At 42.8% G+C, this 23,960-nt stretch overlaps 1 protein-coding gene across 1 annotated transcript in view; it reads left to right on the plus strand.

The window, feature by feature from the left end:
- SLC6A19 (solute carrier family 6 member 19) overlaps positions 1–23,960 on the plus strand; it is a 254,175-nt gene that overhangs the window by 206,900 nt on the left and 23,315 nt on the right. The window contains 4 exon segments of the mRNA XM_030209679.1: positions 2,127–2,283; positions 23,305–23,466; positions 23,469–23,511; positions 23,635–23,794. Coding sequence (XP_030065539.1) covers positions 2,127–2,283; positions 23,305–23,466; positions 23,469–23,511; positions 23,635–23,794 — 522 coding nt within the window.

A 23,960-nucleotide genomic window follows, 5' to 3' on the forward strand; every position in this document is an offset into this window, starting at 1 on the left:
GTCAGTACAGAGGTTTCTATAATGGTAGTGGAGTAGTGGATAAGGAACTTTGATGAGAATAGTTGACTTACAGATGATAATCATAAAGTAAAAAAAAAAAAAAAAAGCATTTCTCAAGTGCTGTGGCACATTGGCAGAGCATGCACTATTCAACTGTTTGATCCTACTGATCTTATAACAAGATACCTATATGAAAGGGCATAAAAGTACCTATTTTATGTCTATTTTATAAGGGCTTATAGATTTCAATGTGATTTTATAAAATAGGCAGTAGCATCCAGAATCAGGCACAGCACACAACAGCAAATGCACAAATTTATACCCGCTCTATAGTTGGTATACATTTTTTGCATAAGGGATCTGATTTGATATACTGCCTTCTGTGGTAGCAATCAAAGTTGTTTACATATTATATAGTACTTATTTTGTACCTGGGGCAATGGAGGATTATGTGACTTGTCCAGAGTCACAAGGAGCTGCAGTGGGAATTGAACCCTGATCCTCCCCATTTTCAGGTTGCTGCACTAACCATTAGGATACTCCTCCATTCCATCTTTGCATGTAGTCACATATCTTATAAAGTATACAAATAAGTCACAAATCCACCAATGCTCTGCCCAAACTATGCCCCGAAAACACCTACATATGCTGATATAAGTACACACTCACTTACTGGCACGCATACTTATACATGCATATGTGCCTAAACAATTTTATAAATGCCCTTTTCTACATGTATGTAACATGTGAAAAAAGTTATAAAATTGGCCCATATCTATTATATCACAATCTATGTAGAACTGACAAACTTGTCCTTAGTAAATAGCTCCAGCAAGCAAAAGGGTCACACAGAGCAGTCACTGGGCAGTAGGCAATAGATACTGGATAAGCAACTGAGGTGTCCTTTTATGAAGTTGCGGCAAAAGGGGGCCTGTGCTGGCACCTGTGCGTGTTTTTGATGCGCTCCAAGGACCCCTTTTACTGCAGTGGGTAAAAGGCAGGGTTTTTAAAAAAAGAAATGGACGTGTGGCAAGTGAAGCACTTTGCGTGAGCCCATTTCGGGTGGCAGCACTTATCACCGTGGCACTAACTGATTACTGCCAAGTACAGAGCAGCACTGCAAAAATTAAGATATTTTTGTAGCATTGGAAATGGCGCATGCTGGGGGAGGGAACTACCACTAGGCTGCTGCGATAGCCCAGCGGTACTTCCCTTTTAGCCGCTTTGTAAAAGAGCCCTAAAGACAGCTTTCCTCCAGCTCCTGGGCAAACGACAGCTTTCTCTCCAGCTCCTGGGCAAACGACAGCTTTCTCTCCAGCTCCTGGGCAACTCTCCAGCAACTTCTGCTGTAAATGTTGTGCACTGTTCATGCATATGCACACGCTTCACTCATACGTGGAGCATTTTGCAATAGTGCACACTGTTTGCAAATAGTGCGATATGCATTATTAACAACATTGTCCCCTGAAATGAAAATGAAAAAAAAAAAAACCAAAACAAAATGAAAAATGTTGCAAACAGCTTGGGAAACTAAATGCACATTTTTTTTTTTGCTCAGTACTCCTCTAGTGTATGTTGCCTCTCTAATCAAGAACCAAAAGAGAGAGCTGGAGGAGCTGGGAATACACATTTTACTCATCTCCCTCAGCTATGGATTTGCCAGTGCTTAAGGAGTGGAGAAAAAAAGTGGTCTTTGGTGCCTATCAACCTTTGGTTGGTCCTGGGATTGAACTGGAACAGATGGAGTTGCCAGAACACCAGCACATACCACCCTATTTTAAGCTTTGAATGCAATGGAAAAAACAACCAAAATCTGATTATTTCACACAAAGCAGAATTTTGACAATCCAGATTCAAGGTCACATCAAAGTAATCAAGGAAACTGTAAAGGGTTTTCATTATTCTTAATTTTCCCTTATTTGTTGCTAGATGGTTTCAGTTTTACTTGTCAGAATCTGTACAGTGTGGACTAGATTTGTGACTGTTACAATTGTAATTTTTGCATTCACATTTGCCTTTCTGGAATTATTGCACAATTATTCATTTTCTTCTGTAAGACATTGTATAATCAGCAATTTATTTAAATTTACCATAACCCACTTAACAAAATAATAATTTTTCCACAGAAACATTCTTGCATTGACGAATGCCTTTGATTTGCCAGAAGGTAATGTAACCCAGGACAACTTTGACATGATACTTGGAATTTGCAATGAGTCAGATTCCAGTTTGGTGGATTCACTTAAACTTCGGACGTGTAACCTTGAATCATTCTTAGCTGATGTAAGTTAAAAGAATGGATGTGCTATTTATAAATGGACCATTTTACTGTATAATACAATACAATAAAAATTTATATTCTGCCATCTACCCACAAAGGACCAATGTGGATTACAATGTAAGTAAAAAAAAAAAAAAACTAGGCCATCACTAGGAAAAGTGCAACAATCATAAAAATCTTATTAACCCGGACCATACCATATCAATAAATTGGTCAAAAGCTAAATCAAATATGTAGAAAATAATGAGCTTTCAACTATGTACAAAATCTAAAATAAGAGGACATCACTCTTACTCCAAAGAAAGAGAATTCCAACATTGGTACTGAACAGTATACAAGACTGGAACTATGATAAGATTTATACCTCATTTACAAATGGAAATTGTAATAAACACAATCCTTTGAGCTAATGAGTGATTTGTGTTCCTAACGTAAATAATTCACTTAAATAATCTAGAATAAGCCATAAAACAATTTGTGGATAAAGACACAGAGCTTAAATTTGCATCGTGCCCCAATAGGAAGCCAATGCAAAGATCGCAACAAAGGAGTGACATGATCAAACTTATGTCCACAAAACAGTTTTGCAGCCACATTCTGCAAAGCCTGTAAATGTCTTAAAGATGAATGCGAACACCCAATGTAAAGCACATTACAATAATCTAGTTGAGAGAGCACCAACGCCTGATCTGCTACCTGAAAATTTGATATATTCATCGACATTTAATATGTTGGAGCTGTCTCAACCTAAAAAACACTTTAGGCCAGTTGTGAATCTGATATTCCATAGTCAAATTGGAATCTAAGGGGGGTCTTTTACTATAGGGCGCGCAGGCGTTTTAGCGTGTGTTAAAAATAGGCGCACGCTAAATGCTAAAGGCTCCCATAGTAATGCAGTGTCATCTTTAGCATTTAGCACATGCCTATTTTATAATGCACGCTAAAAATGCCAGTGCGCCTTAGTAAAAGACCCCCTAAATAAATTCCCAATATCCTACCGAAGAGAAAATTTTGAGCCTCAAAATATGCAAAATTTGAAGTTGATAGAACCTAGTTGGGGGAGTTAAGCATAAAATTTGGCCTTAGCTATATTCACTTTAAGCTTATAACTTAAGGCCCATTTTCCATAGTATCCAAATAGATAGAAATTCCATTAGTACTATCTTCAATCACTTTTTGTTAATGGAATACAATTGTTATGTCTACATACAAATAAATTATATTTTTTGAAAAAAATCAAAAAATGTACCCAACGTTGTCATCAAAACATTAACAAAATGGGGGACAGGGGAGAACCCTGTGGAACCCCCACTACAGACTTCCATGATTATGACATTATTTTTTCTTGGAAACCCGATAATTCTATTTTCCAAGAAGCCCTTAAACCACTGAAATCACATTTCCTGTAATTCCCAGGGTCTCCAAAAACATCCAATAAAATAATTTGATTCTCTAAAATCAAATGCAGATGACAAGAAAGTCAAACTGTAATACAATAACAGACCTAGAAACTAAGCTGTGTAACTGTTACATGAAAATTATTGTGTGGTAACAGTTATAAAATGTGACTTCAACAGACACACTGATAACCCATCCGACTCATACGCTTCTCAGTGTCCTCACTCTAACCTCCTCCTTCAACCTCCAACTGAGCTCCACCACCCCTACTCGCCAATCTGGCCACTGTCTTGACCTCGTCCTCTCTTCTACCTGCACACCCTCCAATTTCTGCGCCTCAGCTCTTCTCTCTCTGACCATCACCTGATCATCTTCACACTTCATCACCCTCCCCCTCAGTCCCGCCCAACACTAACCACTACTTCCAGGAATCTCCAGGCTGTCGACCCTCCTACCCTATCCTCTAGTATCTCTGATCTCCTCTCCCTTCCATCATGTCCTCCAAGTCTGTTGACAAGGCTGTCCTCCACTTACAATGCCACTCTCTCCTCTGCTCTGGACACCCTTGCACCGTCCATCTCCCGTCCCACAAAGAGTACTAATCCCCAGCCCTGGCTGACCCCTTGCACCCGATACCTTCACATCCTGTGCCCGATCGGCTGAACGCCTCTGGAGGAAATCTCGCACCCATACTGATTTCATTCACTACAAATTCATGCTATCCTCCTTCAGTCCTCCCTATTCCTCGCCAAGCAGGACTATTACACCACTTGACTAAGTCCCCCAGCTCTAATCCTCGATAGTCTCTTCACCACCCGTAACTCCCTCCTCAAAGTGCCCTCACGCTCCCCCTCACTCTCTCCTCAATCACTGGCTGACTACTTCTGCGACAGGTGCAGAAGATCAACCTCGAATTCACCACCAAACCATCTCCTCCTCTTCACCCTAGAACACACTCCCTCAACCAACCCAACCCAGGCCTCCTTCTCCCTCTTCCCTGATATCACCGAAGAGGAAACCGCCCATCTTCTCTCCTCCTCGAAATGCACCACCTGTTTTTCAGACCCCCATCCCCACCAACTTACTTAACACCATCTCTCCTACTGTCACCCCCCCCCCCCCCATCTGTCATATCCTCAACCTCTCTCTCTCCACCGTAACTGTCCCTGACACCTTCAAGCATGCTGTAGTCACACCACTCCTCAAAAAAAAACCATCACTTGACCCTACCTGTCCCTCCACTACCTACCGCCCCATTTCCCTCCTACCCTTCCTCTCCAAGATACTTGAACGCGCCGTTCACAGCCATTGCCTTGATTTTCTCTCCTCTCATGCCATCCTCGATCCGCTTCAATCCTGCTTTCACTCACCCCTACACATCGACAGAAACGGCACTATCTAAAGTCTGCAATGACCTGTTCCTTGCCAAATCCAAAGGTCACTACTCCATCCTCATCCTCCTCGACCTATCCGCCGCTTTTGACACTGTAAATCACAACTTATTTCTAGCCTCATTTGGGTTCCAGGGCTCTGTCCTCTCCTGGTTCTCCTCTTATCTCTCCCACCGTACCTTCAGAGTACATTCTCATGGTTCTTCCTCCACCCCCATCCCACTCTCTGTTTGGAGTTCCTCAGGGATCTTCCTTGGACCCCCTTCTTTCTCAATCTACAACCTCTTCCCTGGGCTCCCTAATCTCATCTCATGGTTTCCAATATCATCTTTATGCTGATGACACCCAGCTTTATCTCTCCACACCAGACATCACTGCAGAAACCCAGGCCAAAGTATCGGCCTGCTTATCCGACATGTCCAACCACCACTTGAAACTGAACATGGCCAAGACTGAGCTTATTGTCTTCCCTCCCAAACCCACTTCTCCTCTCCCTCCACTCTCTAACTTCGGTGATAACACCCTCATTGTCCCTGTCTCATCTGCCCGCAACCTCGGAGTCATCTTCGACTCCTCCCTCTCTCTCTGCGCATATCCAGCAGATAGCCAAGACCTGTCGCTTCTTTCCTCTATAACATTAGCAAAATTTGCCCTTTCCTCTCTGAGCACACCACCCGAACTCTCATCCACTCTCTCATTACCTCTCGCCTTGACTACTGCAACCTACTCCTCTCTGGCCTCCCACTTTGCCATCTATCCCCCCTTCAGTCCGTTCAGAACTCTGCTGCACGCTTATCTTCTGTCTGGACCAATATACTCATATCACCCCTCTCCTCAAGTCACTTCACTGGCTTCCGATCAGGGTACCGCATACAGTTTAAGCTTCTCCTATTAACCTACAAATGCACTCGATCTGCAGCCCCTCCCTACCTCTCTACCCTCATCTCCCCTTACGTTCCCACCTGCAGCCTCCGCTCTCAGACAAAATCCCTCCTTTCAGTACCCTTCTCCACCACCCCGCCAACTCCAGGCTCTGCCCTTTCTGCCTCACCTCACCCCATGCCTGGAATAATCTCCTGAGCCCATACGCCAGGCCCCCTCACTTGCCCATGCTTCAAAGCCTTGCTCAAAGCCCACCTCTTCAATGTTGCCTTCGGCACCTAACCACCATACCTCTATTCAGGAAATCTAGACTGCCCCAACTTGACATTTCGCCCATTAGATTGTAAGCTCCTTGGAGCAGGGACCGTCCTTCTTTGTTAAACTGTACAACGCTGCGTACCCTAGTAGCGCTCTAGAAATGTTAAGTAGTAGTAGTATTAAAATGGCAATTTTTGCAATAACAGCCAATGCAGAATGGGGCAAAAGAAAGATCAGAGACTGCAACGGGAGCGGTATGACCATTAGTCAAGACCAGTGGTTGCCTAGAGGCAGCAGCTTCTGGGGGGGGGGGGGGCAGGAAAGAGCAGCTGCAGTCAAAGCAAAACATTAGATCCTGACAGCCATACAACTCAAGATCCATTGAAGTTTTTTCACTTGCAGGAAGTGTGGGCAGTTTTCAAATAACCTATTAAACTGGGTATATGACTTTTGGAAACGGTCCCTCATTATATCTGTGTGTGATACACACATATGCACAATGATATTTAATATTTAAAAGCATTATTTCTTTGGGGAGGAGAGATTATCAGCGGCATAATCAAAAGAGAAGGACGCCTATCTTCCGACACAAATCTGGAGATGGGCGTCCTTCTCTCAGGGTCCGCCCAAATTGGCATATTTGAAAGCCGTTTTGGGTGTCCTCAACTGCTTTCCGTCGTGGGGACGACCAAAGTTCACGGGGGCGTGCCGGCAGTGTACCGAAGGCGGACAGGGGCGTGGGTTAAGAGATGGGCGTCCTCGGCCGATAATGGAAAAAAGAAGGGCGTCCCTGATGAGCATTTGGCTGACTTTACTTGGGTCCAATTTTTTCACGACCAAGCCTCGAAAGGTTGCCCGAACTGATCAGATGACCACCAGAGGGAATCGGGGATGACCTCCCTTACTCCCCCAGTGGTCACCAACCCCCTCCCACCCTAAAAAAATATTTAAAAACATTTCTTTCCAGCATCTATACCAGCCTCAAATGTCATAACCCAGCTCCATCACAGCAGTATGCAAGTCCCTGGAGCAGTTTTTAGTGGGTGCAGTGCACTTCAGGCAGGCGGACCCAGGCCCATCCCCCCCTACCTGTTACATTTGTGGTGGGAAATGGGAGCCCTCCAAAATCCACCCGAACCCACTGTACCCATATGTAGGTGCCCCCCTTCACCCCTTACGGCTAAGGTAGTGATGTACAGTTGTGGGGAGTGGGGTTTGGGGGCTCAGCTCCCAAAGTAAGGGAGCTATGCACCTTGGAGCAATTTGTGAAGTCCACTGCAGTGCCCCCTAGGGTGCCCAGTTGGTGTCCTGGCATGTCAGGGGGACCAGTGCACTATGAATGCTGGCTCCTCCCATGACCAAAGGGCTTGCATTTGGTCATTTTTGAGATGAGGGTCCTCGGTTTCCATATTGGCGAAAAACCGAGGTCATCCATATCTAAGGTCGACCAACTCAACATTTAGGTCGGCCATCTCTTAGGTCGACCTAAATGTTGAGATTTGGGCGTCTCCGACCGTATTATTGAAATGAAAGATGGACGCCCATCTTGTTTCGATAATACGGGATGCCCCACCCCTTTGTGGCGACGTCTTCAGAGATGGGCGCCCCGTTCAAAAATACCCCTCCACGGGTAAAAAATTAATTGAGGGATGCAAGGCTGAGACTTTGCCTAGGCACTCAATAAACATGCACTAACCCTAGAGTGTACCTTAGAGTTGATGACACCTAAATAACTGCAGCTAACTGCATTACACTATCTGTGATTCAGTTAACATGTAGTAGAGGAGTGTGGTAGCCGTGTAGTCCACTCTTAAGGTTATCAATAGAAATCAAACAAAATAAAACATGGAAAAGAAATAAGATGATACCTTTTTTATTGGACATAACTTAATACATTTCTTGATTAGCTTTCAAAGGTTGCCCTTCTTTGTCAGATCGGAATAAGTTAACATGTAGTAAATCTTCTCCGTATTAACATGTTGGGAACATCCCCAGTAATTAATATGGGGGCTTTGAAATTATCAGAAATGAATTTTGCCCGTTAACCTGAGGAAATTGCAAAATCTTATCACATTTTAGTAAATAGACCCCAAAGAGTCTTTTCAGGATTTTTATATTATTGGAGTTTACGTTTATTGATTACAGTACATTATATGAACATGTATTTTACCTGGAATAGATAAATGTATGATATTCTTGTTAATTTGCAACAATACAATGTTCTCTCTCTTATAAGCCTAGTATTTTAAGGAATGTTTTGTAAAATGAAAATTTGATATTCTACTATTGATTCTTAAGGAATTCAATGTTCTCTCATAGGAACATAACTGAAGGTCCATCAAGCCCAGTGTCTTGTTTCCTACAGTGGCCAATCCAGGTCACAAGTACCTGACAAGGTGCCAGTAAAATAAATTTTATGCTGCTTATCCTAGAAATAAGAAATAAGCAGTGGATTTTCCCAAGTCCATTTTAATAATGATGGGTGCCTCAGTGCTCCCCTGTTTTTCCCTCACTATTTAATGTGCTGCTCCAACCCCTGGGGACTGGAAGTAGAAAAATTTAAGTTGCCTTATTTTTTTTATTTGTACCCCGTGCTTTCCCACTCATGGCAGGCTCATGCGGCTTAGGTACTTATTTGTACCTGCGGCAATGGAGGGTTAAGTGACTTGCCCAGAGTCACAAAGAGCTGCCTGTGCCTGCAGTGGGAATCGAACCCAGTTCCCCAGGACCAAAGTCTACCACTCTAACCACTAGGCCACTCCTCCACTTTTTTTCATCTATGTGATGATATTACTATAATGTTCCGATTCCGGTGATTGAGGATTGGATCCTAGCTCATCAATTGAAGCTGAACAGGAAAAAAAACCAAGTTTTTGTAGATAGGCCCCTTTGATTCATCTGATTGCCCTTCGCATCTGTGTATTGGGTCTCATATTTTTTCTTTTGAATCCTATTCCAGAATCTTAGGGGATAGTTCTCTGAGGGGTCCTTTTACAAAGGCGTGCTGAAAAATGGTTTGCGGTAGTGTAGGAAAGGAGGAACAGGGGTGATATGATACAGACGTTCAAATACTTGAAAGGTATTAATCCGCAAAAAAAATCTTTTCCGGAGATGGGAAGGCGGTAGAACGAGAGGACATGAAAGAGATTGAAGGGGGCAGACCTCAAAAAAGATGTCAGGAAGTATTTTTTTCACGGAGAGGGTGGTGGATGCTTTGGAATGGCCCTCCCGCGGGAGGGTGGTGAGATGAAAACGGTAACGGAATTCAACATGCGTGGGATATGCATAAAGGAATCCTGTGCAGCAGGAATGGATCCTCAGAAGCTTAGCTGAAATTGGGTGGCGGAGCAGGTGGGGGGAAGAGGGGTTGGTGGTTGGAAGGCTAGGATAGGGGAGGGCAGACTTATACGGTCTGTACCAGAGCCGGTGATGGGAGACGAGACTGGTGGTTGGGAGGCGGGAAATACTGCTGGGCAGACTTATACGGTCTGTGCCCTGAAAAAGACAGGTACAAATTCAAGACATGAGTTTATCTTGGGCAGACTAGATGGACCATGCAGGTCTTTTTCTGCCGTCATCTACTATGTTACTATGTTTGGGTGTGTGCCGATTTTTCAGCGCACCTGTAAAAAAAGGCCTTTTAAAAATTTTTGCTGAAAATGGACGTGCTGCAAAATCAAAATTGCTGCATGTCCGTTTTGGGTCTGAGACCTTACTGCCAGCCATTGACATAGCGGTGAAGTCTCACGCAGTAACGACCTTGCGCGCCAAATGCCACTTGGCACGCGGCCGATACACGTTAATTTTCAGACACACGTATCGGACTTGCGCCAAAATGAAATTACCACAAAAGCCTTGTGGTAGCCGGGCGATAACTCCATTTTGGTGCACGTTGGGTGCAAATAGATGCTTACATGGCTTAGTAAAAGGACCCCTGAGTTCATCTCCCAAGTTAAGTCCTTAATACAGAAATCATTTCATATGATGAAAAAAACAGAGCAATCTGAAGTTATTTGGAGCCCAAACAGTTTAGGTTGCTGGTTCAGGCACTGATTCTTTCAACGTTGGATTATTGCAATGCCATCTATATCAGTTGTTCCAAGAGTTTGATCAAGTGTCTAAAACATTCAGAACACGGCAGCTCAGCTGATTTATTGGCAATTAATTTGATTCTGTAACCCAGTAGTTTAGAAAATTACACTAGCTTCCTGTGGAGTGCAATTTAAATTTTGTACCATTGTTTTCAAAGTTTTGCTTGGTAGCACCCTTCTGTATTTGTGCGATTGGGTCCACTTTTCTATAGCAATCACAAGGTAAAACCTGTAACCAAATGTTATTATTCTTCCCCTCGGTGAAACAGGTTATTAAGTAAAGAGTGTTTAATTCCTTTCTTCAGTATCAAGTTGCTTCAATGTGGAATTCTTTGCCTTCCTTGCTCTGCTTGCTAACTAACTATGGGGTCCTTTTACTAAGGCGCACCGAAAAAAATGGCCTGCGCTGGTGTAGGCTCGTGTTTTGAAAGCATGCAGGTCCAAATTGTAGATCTGATTATATTGTTACCCACTTTGAACCTTAATGATTAGAGGTTTGGCAGAATACAAATTCTTTACATAACATAACGTAACATAACATTTAGGGCCTCTTTTATCAAGCCGCGCTAGCGTTCCCCAGTGCAGAACCCAAGACTTGAAAAAAGAGGCCTAGAGACCATGCTGTGACAGCCTTTTTCCATCAGACAAATTGTGTTTTTATTGGAGGGAAAGTTTCCTTATTTCTTGATGTATCTATGAAGATTTAAGTACATCGAAAGGAATTCTTTGCTTTACGTCAGGAAACTATTTCCTTGGTAGCTGCGTTTGCTCTTAGTTATCTATGCAAATGCCCGGTTAAGTACCAGAATAATAGTTGTGTCCTTTTTTGCTCCTCCCAACTATGTTTTTCCCTGGATAATCAGGCTATACCCTAACTATAAAGTGTTTGCTGTAGTTATAATATCTCCTATACTTTTTATATATCCTTATTTGCTTTCTCTGAGCATTTACACCAGGAAATTGGAAAGATCCCCAACCAACTCTCATGGACTTTATATTTTATTTTTGTTACATTTGTACCCCACACTTTCCCACTCATGGCAGGCTCAATGCGGCTTACATGGGGCAATGGAGGGTTAAGTGACTTGCCCAGAGACACAAGGAGCTGCCTGTGCCTGAAGTGGGAATCGAACTCAGTTCCTCAGTTCCCCAGGACCAAAGTCCACCACCCTATAGGCCACTCCTCCACTCCACATGCCTCGCAATCCTAACATAATAACAATAGGAGATATAAACCTTCACCTAGAGGACACAACCTCAAATGATACACTAGAATGCAAAGAGTTCTTATAAATGTGGGACTTCCAATGGCCGCAAGTCAACTCCACACACATAAAAGGCCATGCACTGGATCTATTAACATACAAACTATCCAGTGACTGAACCTTTTCAGTAATGGAACAGCAATGGAAAAGCGTACCTTGGTCTGACCACTTTAAATTAACTATGACCTTATGCTGGAAGAAGAAAGATTTTCCCCAAACGCATCAACGGGCCTTATATAAAACAAGAGGTAAAGCAGACTCCAAAAAAATTTTGGCAAGAAATATACGATAACGACTGGGCACCAAAAACCGATTCAACTGACTTCACTGTTTGGGACGAACGATGCAATGAAGTCCTCAACAAAACAGCACCCATACATACAAAATCAGCATAAAAACGCAATAAAATACTCTGGTTTAATGAAGAACTAAAAATTCTAAAAACGCAAACTAGAAAATTAGAACGAAACTGGAAAACAACCAAAACGAACAATCACTAAAGGCCTGGAAAAAGTCAAACAAAATACAAATATAAAATAAGACAATCCAAAAGAAACTTCTACAGAGAACAAATAGGCACAGATTACAAAGACACAAAGAAATTATACAAACTAATAAACAACTTAACACCAAAACGGTAAACTACACCGAATGCAAACCTCCCACATGCTCACAAGCTTGCCAAATACTTTGAAGAAAAAATTACCCATCTATGCAAGAATCTGCATCAGGGAAATATTAATCCAGAAACCTTCATAAACGAACTAGATCTGAACTCAAGGGAATACCGACAGACCGTATTTGGAATAAATTCACTCATCTAAGCACCGAAATAATAGCTCACGCACTCAGAAAATTCTCCTCCGCCCAGTGCCAACTAGACACCTGCCCCCAACTATATAATGAAAACCCCCCCTAATCAATACGTCATAGAACTCACAGACCACCTTAATTATTTTTTTTTGTTACATTTGTACCCCACGCTTTCCCACTCATGGCAGGCTCAATGCGACTTACATGGGGCAATGGAGGGTTAAATGACTTGCCCAGAGTCTATTCAAAAAATGCCTATTCCCACAGGACAGAGGAAATATCCTACTAACTCCCATCCCAAAAGACACCAAAAAAAAAAAGTAAAAGACACCTGAAATTATAGACCAATAGCATTCATACCCCTAACAACCAAATTGACAGAAGGTATAGTTGCCAAACAACTAACAGAATACCTCACTGATTTCAACATACTGCACGAATCTCAATCTGGCTTAAGACCTCAGCACAGTACAGAAATAATACTAACCACACTCCTGACCAAATTCAAGGAGGAAATAGCAATGGGTAAAAACATCCTCCTATTCCAATTTGACCTATCAAGTGCATTCGATATGGTCAACCACCACATACTACTCAGAATCCCACACCAACATACATCACGAAAAGTTCAGAATGGAAAACAATAATATTAACCTCTCTCACAATATGCTAATATATCAATCTAAGCATTTATTGTACTTCTGTATTATGTACTAGACTTCTACAAATCTAAATTTTGTAACCGCCTTTTTAGCCACATTGAACCTGCCATACGATGGGAAAATGTGGGATACAAATGCAATAAATAAATAAATTTGTATTGGGATTCTTCTTTAATTTGATCTTTTCCTTCTTAGGTCAAATATTATTAAATTTTTTAAAAAGAGATACAAAATATGCAGAATATGAGAGGTTAAGGAACATAATATATACAGTTGAAACAGGGAATATATATGACAAGTATTATTTGAGAAAAGTTCAGGCTGTAAGGTGAACTACTTAAATATATAAACACTAGTAAAAAAAGGCCCGTTTCCGAAACCAATGAAACGGGCGCTAGCATGTGGTTTGTGTGTGTGTGTGTGTGTGTGTGTATGTGTCACAGAGTTATGTTTTGTGTGTGGAGGTGGTGCGTTGGTGTGCGGTTGTTTCGTTAGTTTGGCAGCCAGTCTCCAGCGATTCCTAGGCAGGGAAGGAGTACTCCTCCCCCTTCCTTGGTCGCTGTTTGCTGCTGGCTGGGGTCGCGGGTAATCCTTCCAGCTGGGCCGCAGCTTGTCCTGTTCGCCCATGTCCCAGATGGTGATGGGCACGTTGTTTTCCGGCTCCTCTGACTCCATGTCAAGCGATCCCAAATATAGTCTGTGCTATAGGCCCTCTGGCACTCTTCAGAACTGGCATTAGGCATTTAAAAATTTCTTCTCCCCCCCCCCCCCCCCCCCCGGTCTATTCTTGCACATACCCACAGCAGGAATATTCTTCTCTTGTTCCAGCGGTGGTTCTGTGCTCTCCGTGCTGCACAGATAATGAGCCATTCTGCTGGGGAATGCTCCTCCCTTATTGTCACGTTGTTTCCTCCGATTGGTCCGTCTTACGTTGCCTAGTGTTGCCTGGGAACGGTGTTGTGATGGTCCTTTGTGTTTCAGAATGTTGAGGTTGTTTTTTCTGATTGGTCCGTCATGCGAGGGCGGGGCAGAGAGACATGGTCAGTGTTCTGGCTTCACCACCATGAATCCATGAACCCTTCAGTGAGTGACTGAGTGACTTCAGAACGTTGTCTTCAGAACGTTGAGGGTGAGTTTTATTATAGTAGATAATAGCATGATGAAGAATGCTTTAAAACCAGTTGCTAAACAGAATGGGAGGAAAAAACTGGTGTCCAGGTAAGATGATATTTCTTTATAGTGTTTCACTTTTCAGCTATTCTGTGTTCATACGGTAATATAGAGCAAACATAGTTCCACCAGTGAAAAATTGAGCATGTAGAGTTTGATTTCCAATGAAGAGCAGTTTTAAGAGCAGTTGCCAATAAAATATCAAACAAAATTTATGTATCCGATAGGTTGTCCGCACGACTGATGAGTGAAATAAGAGAATATGAAATGTCAGAGGAACTGATATTGGCAAGATTTGTTTGACAATGTCCCAGAAATCTGCCTGCCTCTTGGATTCTGCACGTGGAACGGGGAGTATTTCTGAAAATGCTACCCTGGAGGATCTGGATTTCAGCTTTCTACCTAAGAGCCTAAATTTGGCCATCAGAACCTTCCTCCCACATTTTCCTATGTCATTGGTACCCATATGTATCAAGACAGCTGGCTCCTCCCCAGCACTATCTAAAATCCTATCTTCACACCAGGCAGGCAAGTTAACAGGCGATCCTCACATTCACCAGCCAGCTAGCTATCTGCATACCTAATGATTGAATCAGCAACTACAACAGTTGTCCTAACCCTTCCACAGAAGCTCCTGGACATATATATCCTCAGTGCGAGAGCATATTGAATCCCTTTTTCTTAAATTTTATTTTCATATTATGGATATGAATTCCTGTATTTGAAAGCTTTTCTGTACTGGTTTTCTTGATTTACATGTTAAAATTGCATTTGGAAAACATGGAAAATAATTCTAAGCAGTTTGTGGAGAAGTTGGAGTCCTCTCAACTAGTATAGAACTCTTTAGTTACGGACTTATCCAGTTTGAGGTTGTAGGCAGGAGTTTTGAGAATTATTTCTAAACATTGTAACTTGAGATTCTTAAAGTTTCCACGTTCATCTATAGTGAAAACACAAGATTGAAGCATCACTCCTCACTGGCAACAATGTAGTTGGAGGACTCCTGCACAGCTTAAAGAAAAAATTGCTCTGATATGAAGACCAGTGGGTTAAGATGGACTGTAGTGTGCATAGAGGCAGGGCTGGTCTTAGGGCGAGGCAACCAAGGCGACCGCATAGGGCCTTGCGCTCAAGGGGGCCCTGCGCGGCGCGCCTGAACTCTGCCTCAACCACCTGAGTTCCAGTCCCCCTCCCTCTGAATTTTAAAAGTCATCTAATTTACCTCATCAGGGTTATGGCAGCAGTGAAAAGCATGCGAGCTGCTCAGCGCTTAAGGAGCCTTCCCTTCCTTCTCTCAGCTCTGGTCCCGCCCTTGCGGAAACAGGAAATGACAGGAGTCGGGACAAGAGCTGAGAGAGAGAAAGGAAGGCTCCTGAAGCGCCGAACTTGTACGCTTTTCACTGCTGCTGCCTGCCGCTGTAACCCGACGAGGTAAGATGATTTTAAAATTTGGAGGGAGGGTTGGAGGCCCCTGGAGCTCGGAGGGAGGCCTCAGAGCAAGGGGAGCCTTGGAGCTGGGAGGGTGGGAGGGAGAGGGGCCTTGGAGCTGGGAGGGAGGATGGGGGGCCCTTGGAGCTGGGAGGGGGCCCTTGGAGCTCGGAGGGAGGGATAGTCCTGGAGCACGGAGGGAGGGAGCGGGGGATGGTCCCGGAGCTCGGAGGGAGCTCAGAAGGAGGGGTAGCGGCCCTGGAGCTCAGAGGGAGGGGTGGCCGGCCCTGGAGCTCAGAGGGAGGAGGCCCTGGAGCTCGGAGGGAGCTTGGTGGGGTGGAGCTAGGGTGGGGCGGGGCTAGGATGGAGCCCCATCAAATTGGTCTGTACAGGGCCCCGCACTTGCTAAGACCGGCCCTGCATAGAAGAAGTTAGACTGAGAAGTCCATGCATTGGCAACTGCATACATGACTGTCAGCCTGCCAGAACAAACAAAAAAACATCCTTCCCTGCATTTTACTGTTTGTAGCAGCCATTTTAGAAGGGCGCTGCAATGGACAGGAGTAAAGGGGCTGCGCTGCTGTTTGCAACAACCACCACTGAACCACCAGGGATACAGGTAGGCCCGGGGGGGCCTACTTAGATGGTTGGGGGGGGTTGGGGTGGCCTTCGGGGGGGGGGGAGATAGTTTCTTGCTGGGGGCAGGGAAGGAGGGGGCTTTGTCGGGAGACGGGAGAGGGTTCAGGGGACTAGGTTAAAAAAAATTATGTGGGTGCTGGCCCGATATTCAGCGCCAGCACCCGCATCACTCAACGGTTTAATTTAGGGAAGCTTTTGAATATTGCTGGAACATGCATAACCCCAGGCTCCACCCTAGCCGCCCCTTGTACTACCCCTTACTTGCCCACTTTTTGGGTGAGCAGTCAGAGATGATATTCAGCAGCAGTACCCAGTTTAATGCCATTGAATATCAGTGGACGAACGACTCAGATCTCTGAATATTGGGCCTATAGATTACAAAATTATCAATTAGCGTCAACTAGTATTTATGTGTAATCTGTAACATTCATGCATGTAAGTGCTAGTATTCTATAATCTGAGTGTGGAAATAGCAATGACATTGAGGCCCTCACATTACAGAATGAGGGGTATGAGTCTAATCTAATTAATGTGGCTTTATCTTTAATATGTCCATTAGTGTGGAACAGATAGTTTTGCGATTGACATTGAAGGAGTTGACAGTCTTTAAAAAACAGCTTAAAGCATATTTGTTTGAACAGGCTTAATTTTGTGTAGGCTGAGAATGGAATTTTAGCATATAAATACATTTGACTCTGTGCATTGGGTTGTGTGATTTATGGGTTAAAAATTTGTTAAATGTTGTGTTTTATATGTTTCAAATTTTATGCATGTGGGCTATAAGTGAAATTAATTAATTAACTAATTGAAACTGAAAATGGGTATGCCTCTTTAGACCAGGTCTGAATTCAGGTTCAATCTGCTAATATTTGACTCAGATTACACAGATAATCAGTATCTATCTGGTTAAAATAGTTTTTTTTTAAAAAGAAAATTCCATATTTACATGGCTTGGTTCAGAATTAAGAAATATTTGCAGGTTAGAAGTATTTGAAGACCCCTCAAATATGTGAATATACATATGTATTTTTTTTTTTTGTTACATTTGTACCCTGTGCTTTCCCACTTATGGCAGGCTCAGTGCAGCTTACATATTGTATATAGGTACTTATTTGTACCTGGGGCAATGGAGGGTTAAGTGACTTGCCCAGAGTCACAAGGAGCTGCCTGTGCTTGAGGTGGGAATTGAACTCAGTTCCTCAGGACCAAAGTCCACCACCCTAACCACTAGGCCACTCCTCCACTCCATATATGTTAGTGACATATGTATATATACATATATACATATGTTGTGAGTGACATTGCCGAAGGTTTAGAAGGTAAAGTTTGCCTTTTTGCGGATGATACTAAAATTTGTAACAGAGTGGACATCCGGGAGGGAGTGGAAAACATGAAAAAGGATCTGCGGAAGCTAGAAGAATGGTCTAAGGTTTGGCAATTAAAATTCAATGCGCAGAAATGCAAAGTGATGCACTTAGGGAGTAGAAATCCACGGGATACGTATGTGTTAGGCGGTGAGAGTCTGATATGTACGGACGGGGAGAGGGATCTTGGGGTGATAGTATCTGAGGATCTGAAGGCGATAAAACAGTGTGACAAGGCGGTGGCCGTAGCTAGAAGGTTGCTAGGCTGTATTGAGAGAGGTGTGACCATCAGAAGAAAAGAAGTTTTAATGCCCCTGTATAAGTCGTTGGTGAGGCCCCACCTGGAGTATTGTGTTCAATTTTGAAGGCCTTATCTTGCTAAGGATGTAAAAAGAATAGAAGCGGTGCAAAGAAAAGCTACAAGAATGGTATGGGATTTGCGTTACAAGACTTATGAGGAGAGACTATCTGACCTGAGCATGTATACCCTGGAGGAATGGAGAAACAGGGGTGATATGATACAGGCGTTCAAATATTTGAAAAGTATAAATCCGCAAACAAACCTTTTCCGGAGATGGGAAGGCGGTAGAACGAGAGGACATGAAATGAGATTGAAGGGGGGCAGACTCAGGAAAAATGTCAGGAAGTATTTTTTCACGGAGAGAGTGGTGGATAATTGGAATGCCCTCCCGCGGGAGGTGGTGGAGATGAAAACGGTAACGGAATTCAAACATGCGTGGGATAAACATAAGGAATCCTGTTCAGAAGGAAGGGATCCTCAGAAGCTTAGCCGAGATTGGGTGGCAGAGCCGGTGGGGGGAGGCGGGGCTAGTCCTGGGCAGACTTATACGGTCTGTGCCCTGACAATGCCAGATACAAATCAAGGTAAGGTATACACAAAAAGTAGCACATATGAGTTTATCTTGTTGGGCAGACTGGATGGACCGTGCAGGTCTTTTTCTGCCGTCATCTACTATGTTACAGTTGTCGTTATTATGTTAGCCAGGTTTAAATAATCAGAATCGAATGAAATATAAATGCATTTCCATCTATGAAAAGTCATACTGGGAAAGACCAAAGCTCCATCAAGCCCAGCATCCTGTTTCCAGGCCAATCCAGGTCACAAATACCGGGCAAGATCCCAAAAAAGTACAAAACATTTTATACTGCTTATCCCAGAAATAGTGGATTTTCCCCAAGTCCATTTAATAATGGTCTATGGACTTTTCCTTTAGTCTAAACCTTTTTAAAACTCCGCTAAGCTAACCGCCTTTACCACATTCTCTGGCAACGAATTCCAGAGTTTAATTACATGTTGAGTGAAGAAAAATTTTCTCCAATTCGTTTTAAATTTACTACATTGTAGCTTCATCGCATGCCCTCTAGACCTAGTATTTTTGGAAAGCGTAAACAGACGCTTCACATCTACTTGTTCAACTCCACTCATTGTTTTATAGACCTCTATCATATCTCTCCTCAGCTGCCTTTTCTCCAAGCTGAAGAGCCTTAGCCGCTTTAGCCTTTTCTCATAGGGAAGTCGTCCCATCCCCTTTATCATTTTCGTCGCCCTTCTCTGCACCTTTTCTAATTCCACTATATCTTTTTTGAGATGCGGCGACCAGAATTGAACACAATATTCGAGGTGCGGTCGCACTATGGAGCGATACAAAGGCATTATAACATCCTCATTTTTGTTTCCATTCCTTTCCTAATAATACCTAACATTCTATTTACTTTCTTAGCCGCAGCAGCACATTGAGCAGAAGGTTTCAACGTATCATCAACAATGACACCTAGGTCTGTGACTCCAAACGTGGAACTTTGCATGACGTAGCTATAATTCGGGTTCCTCTTTCCCACATGCATCACTTTGCACTTGCTCACATTAAACGTCATCTGCCATTTAGACGCCCAGTCTCCCAGTCTCATAAGGTCCTCTTGTAATTTTTCACAATCCTCCTGCGATTTAACGACTTTGAATAACTTTGTGTCATCAGCAAATGTAATTACCTCACTAGTTACTCCCATCTCTAGGTCATTTATAAATATGTTAAACAGCAGCGGTCCCAGCACAGACCCCTGGAGAACCCCACTAACTACCCTTCTCCATTGAGAATACTGACTGTTTAACCCTACTCTCTGTTTTCTATCTTTTAACCAGTTTTTAATCCACAATAGAACACTATCTCCTATCCCATGACTCTCCAATTTTCTCTGGAATCTTTCATGAGGTACTTTATCAAACGCCTTCTGAAAATCCAGATACACAATATCAAATGGCTCACCTTTATCCATATGTTTGTTCACCCCTTCAATGAAATGTAGTAGATTGGTAAGGCAAGATTTCCCTTCACTAAATCCATGTTGATTTTGTCTCATTAATCCATGCTTTTGAATATACTCTGTAATTTTGTTCTTAATAATAGTCTCTACCATTTTGCCCGGCACTGACGTCAGACTCACCGGTCTATAATTTCCCAGAACTCCTCTGGAACCGTTTTTAAAAATCGGCGTTACATTGGCCACACTCAATTTTAAGGATAAATTATATATTACTACAATAGCTCCTCCGCAAGCTCATTTTTCAGTTCTATGAGTTCCGGTCCAGGAGATTTGCTACTCTTCAGTTTGTAGAACTGCCCCATTTCATCCTCCAGGTTTACAGAGAATTCATTAAGTTTCTCCGACTCATCAGCTTTGAATACCATTTCCGGCACCGGTATCCCACCCAAATCTTCAGCAAAGAATTCATTTAATCTCTCCGCTATGGCTTTGTCTTCCCTGATCGCCCCTTTTACCCCTCAGTCATCTAGCTGTCCAACCGATTCTTTTGCCAGCTTCCTGGAATAACAGGAGTAGTGCTGCAGTGGTTTAAAGGCTTTTTGAGTAAAAAAAAAACATACCAAGTGAAAATGAGAGAAGAGCCTTCCCTGGAATGGGCTTACCCTTATCTTTAATTTTGTTTAATTTGATGATGATTTCTTAGGTTTAAAATTGGAGTCTTTGAGTTTCTGCCCTTTCGTTTATGTGGATGATATATCGATTTGTACTCCCTTTGATGGGAATACAGGCAAAGTTATAGGCAAAGTTAAAACAGCTTTGCACTGTTTAGAAACTTGGGCCAAGTTTTCAAAATTGAAACTAAGGGCTTCTTTTACAAAGCTGCGCTAGCGTTTCCCATGAGGCAAATGAGAGGAAGCCCACAGGAATTGAATGGGCTTCCTCTCTTTTGCCACACCGAGAATTGGTAGTGCAGCTTTGTAAAAGAGGCACTAAATACAGTCAAAACCACATTTTTATTGATTAGTCATCCTCGTCAACTATGTTTAGTGGACTATATTTCAATTAATGGGACTAACTATAAACAGGAACCCCAATTGAAGCTCTTGGGTGTTATTTAAGTTGGAGCCAGCCAAAGTTATTTCACCTATTGTGGTTGCCAAACTTAGCCAGCTCAGTGATGAAAATAGCAGGATAGCTGGTTATATTGCGTAATATAACCAGCTATCTTTAAGCTGCTAATCGACGATATTCAACACTGGATAGTCAGCTATTCAGTGTTGAATATCGACGGATAGCTTGTTAGGTGCCATTTCAGCAGTCATTTCCCATTAAATATTGGGCAGAAAGTGTTTTTGTTTTACCTTTCACACTTTGAGTGGCAATCAGGCTTATTTTCAAAAGAGAAGGACGCCCATCTTTTGACACAAATTGCAAAATGGGCGTCCTTCTCACAGGGTTGCCCAAATTGGTATCATGGAAAGCCGATTTTGGGCGTCTCCAACTGCTTTCCGTCGCGGGGACGACCATAGTTTCTGGGGGCGTGTCGGAGGCGGGACTTGGGCGTACCTAACACATGGGCGCCCTCGACCCATAATGGAAAAAAAAAAGGGCGTCCCTGATGAACACTTGGACTACTTTACCTAATCCTTTTTTCTTATGACCAAGCCACAAAAAGGTGTCCGAACTGACCAGATGACCACCGGAGGAAATCAGGGATGACCTCCCCTTACTCCTCCAGTGGTCACTAACCCCCTCCCACCCTGAAAAAAAACAACTTTTTGCCAGCCTCTATGCCAGTCTCAAATATCATACCCAGCTCCATGACAGCAGTATGCAGGTCCCTGGAGCAGTTTTAGTGGGTGCAGTGCACTTCAGACAGACGGACCCAGGCCCACCCCCCCACCTGTTACACTTGTGGTGGTAAATGTGAGCCCTTCAAAACTCACCACAAACCCACTGTACCCACATCTAGGTGCCCCCTTCACCCATAAGGGCTATGGAAGTGCTGTACAGTTGTGGGGAGTGGGTTTTGGGGTTTTTTGGGGGGGGCTCAGCACACAAGGTAATGGAGCTATGTACCTAGGAGCTTTTTCTGAAGTCTACTGCAGGGCCCCCTAGGGTGCCCGGTTGGTGTCCTTGGCATGTCAGGAGAACCGTGCACTACGAATGCTGGCTCCTCCCAAGACCAAAGGGCTTTCATTTGGTCGTTTCTGAGATGGGCGTCCTTAGTTTCCATTATCGCCAAAAATCAGAAACAACCAATTCTAAGGATGACCATCTCTAGGGACGACCTAAATGTCAAGATTTGGGCGTCCCCGACCGTATTATCAAAGCGAAAGATGGACATCCATCTTGTTTCGATAATACAGGTTTCCATGCCCCTTTGCCGGGACGTCCTGCAAGGATGTCCTCAGGAAAACTTGGGCGCCCCTTTCGATTATACCCCTCCACGTCTGTTAAGGCGTCAATCTCCACCCTCACTCACACTGCTGCATATGGTTCTGCTGGTTTAAAAGAAGCCAAATTCATTAACCTCCAGGGCTTTGGGCATTATAGAGTACCAAACCCAAAATTTTGGCAAAAGGGACTAACTATCCCTGCCCTAGAACAAGAACCAGAAGGAGAGTAGATGACCTTACAAAAACTGAAACAGCATATGAAAATTTTACATGAATTATGACATGAATTTTAGAATTTATAAAACATCTGACCCCTTTTTAATTAGGTAGTTTCAGATTCCTGAAGTGCTCTGGAAGAGGCAGATTGCTGGAAATTTGATTTAAAATTCATTTGTGAATCGGATCTTTTTTTGTACTGAAATACTGCATACAGGACCTCTTCTGCTTATCCTTATTATGTTATGGTCTACTTGTAATTCTGAGCATGTTTATCCCAATTTTCATTAGTGCTTTAGAGTAGTTCTTAACTAGGAAGGCTAAACCCATGAAATAAAAAAACAAACTGAAGAGACACTAGAAACTTTGCACATTTATGAAAATATTTTCTTATGTTGCTTCTAACTATTACTACTTGAACATCTCAAGCATACACATTTTCTGATATTGGTTAAGGACCAAGCACATGCAGTAAGTAATGATGCAATCAAACTCTCAAGAGAAGCCAGGCAGATTATTGTGAACTACAATGAATATGCAGATTATTATGTAACTATAATGACTGCAGATACAAAATCTATGGTTCTATTTGATTATTTACTTTTCCAGCTAGACAGTATTTGTTCAAGTGTTGCAGAATATTTGCCAGTGTGGCACTAGTACTGATAACTTTACCTTCATATCCTAGTCCTCACACTGGGAATACTAAGGGAGCATTAATGTTCACTATTAATAATGGTCCCTGTGCATCATTTACTTTGCAGGGTGTTGAAGGAACTGGCTTGGCATTCATTGTCTTCACAGAAGCTATTACCAAAATGCCTGTTGCACCACTCTGGTCTGTCCTTTTTTTCATCATGCTGTTCTGCTTGGGCTTGTCATCTATGTTTGGTAATATGGAAGGCGTTCTTGTACCATTAACTAGATCTTAAAACTTTTTCCTAAAAACTGGCCTAAGGAACTCATCACAGGCAAGTACTATCACACCTGACGTATTCATACAAATATTTAAAAAACAGATATATACTTTAATATATGGTCTTGGGCTATAAAAGCCTTTTTTCCATTGATCCTGCTTTTATGTTTATTTGTAGGTTTGATATGTGGAGGATCTTTCTTGATTGCATTGATTTTTGTGCTGAATTCTGGAAACTACTGGCTGGCAACTGTTCGACAATTTGCTGGATCTATTCCTTTGCTCATCATCGCTTTTTGTGAAATGTTTTCTGTTGTATACATTTATGGAATAGACAGGTATGAGACAAACTGGGGAAAACTCAGCACAATTATTGTTAGAAAATTTCAGATATTGCACAATATGTGGATAATTTCATTTAGCATTTTACATGTGGAAAATGGCTCTTATGAAGCTGAATGGACAAGGTCGCATATTGACATTCATACAGCTATAATTTGGGAG

Source organism: Microcaecilia unicolor, chromosome 1 (genome assembly GCF_901765095.1).
Source record: "Microcaecilia unicolor chromosome 1, aMicUni1.1, whole genome shotgun sequence".
NCBI lineage: Eukaryota > Metazoa > Chordata > Amphibia > Gymnophiona > Siphonopidae > Microcaecilia > Microcaecilia unicolor.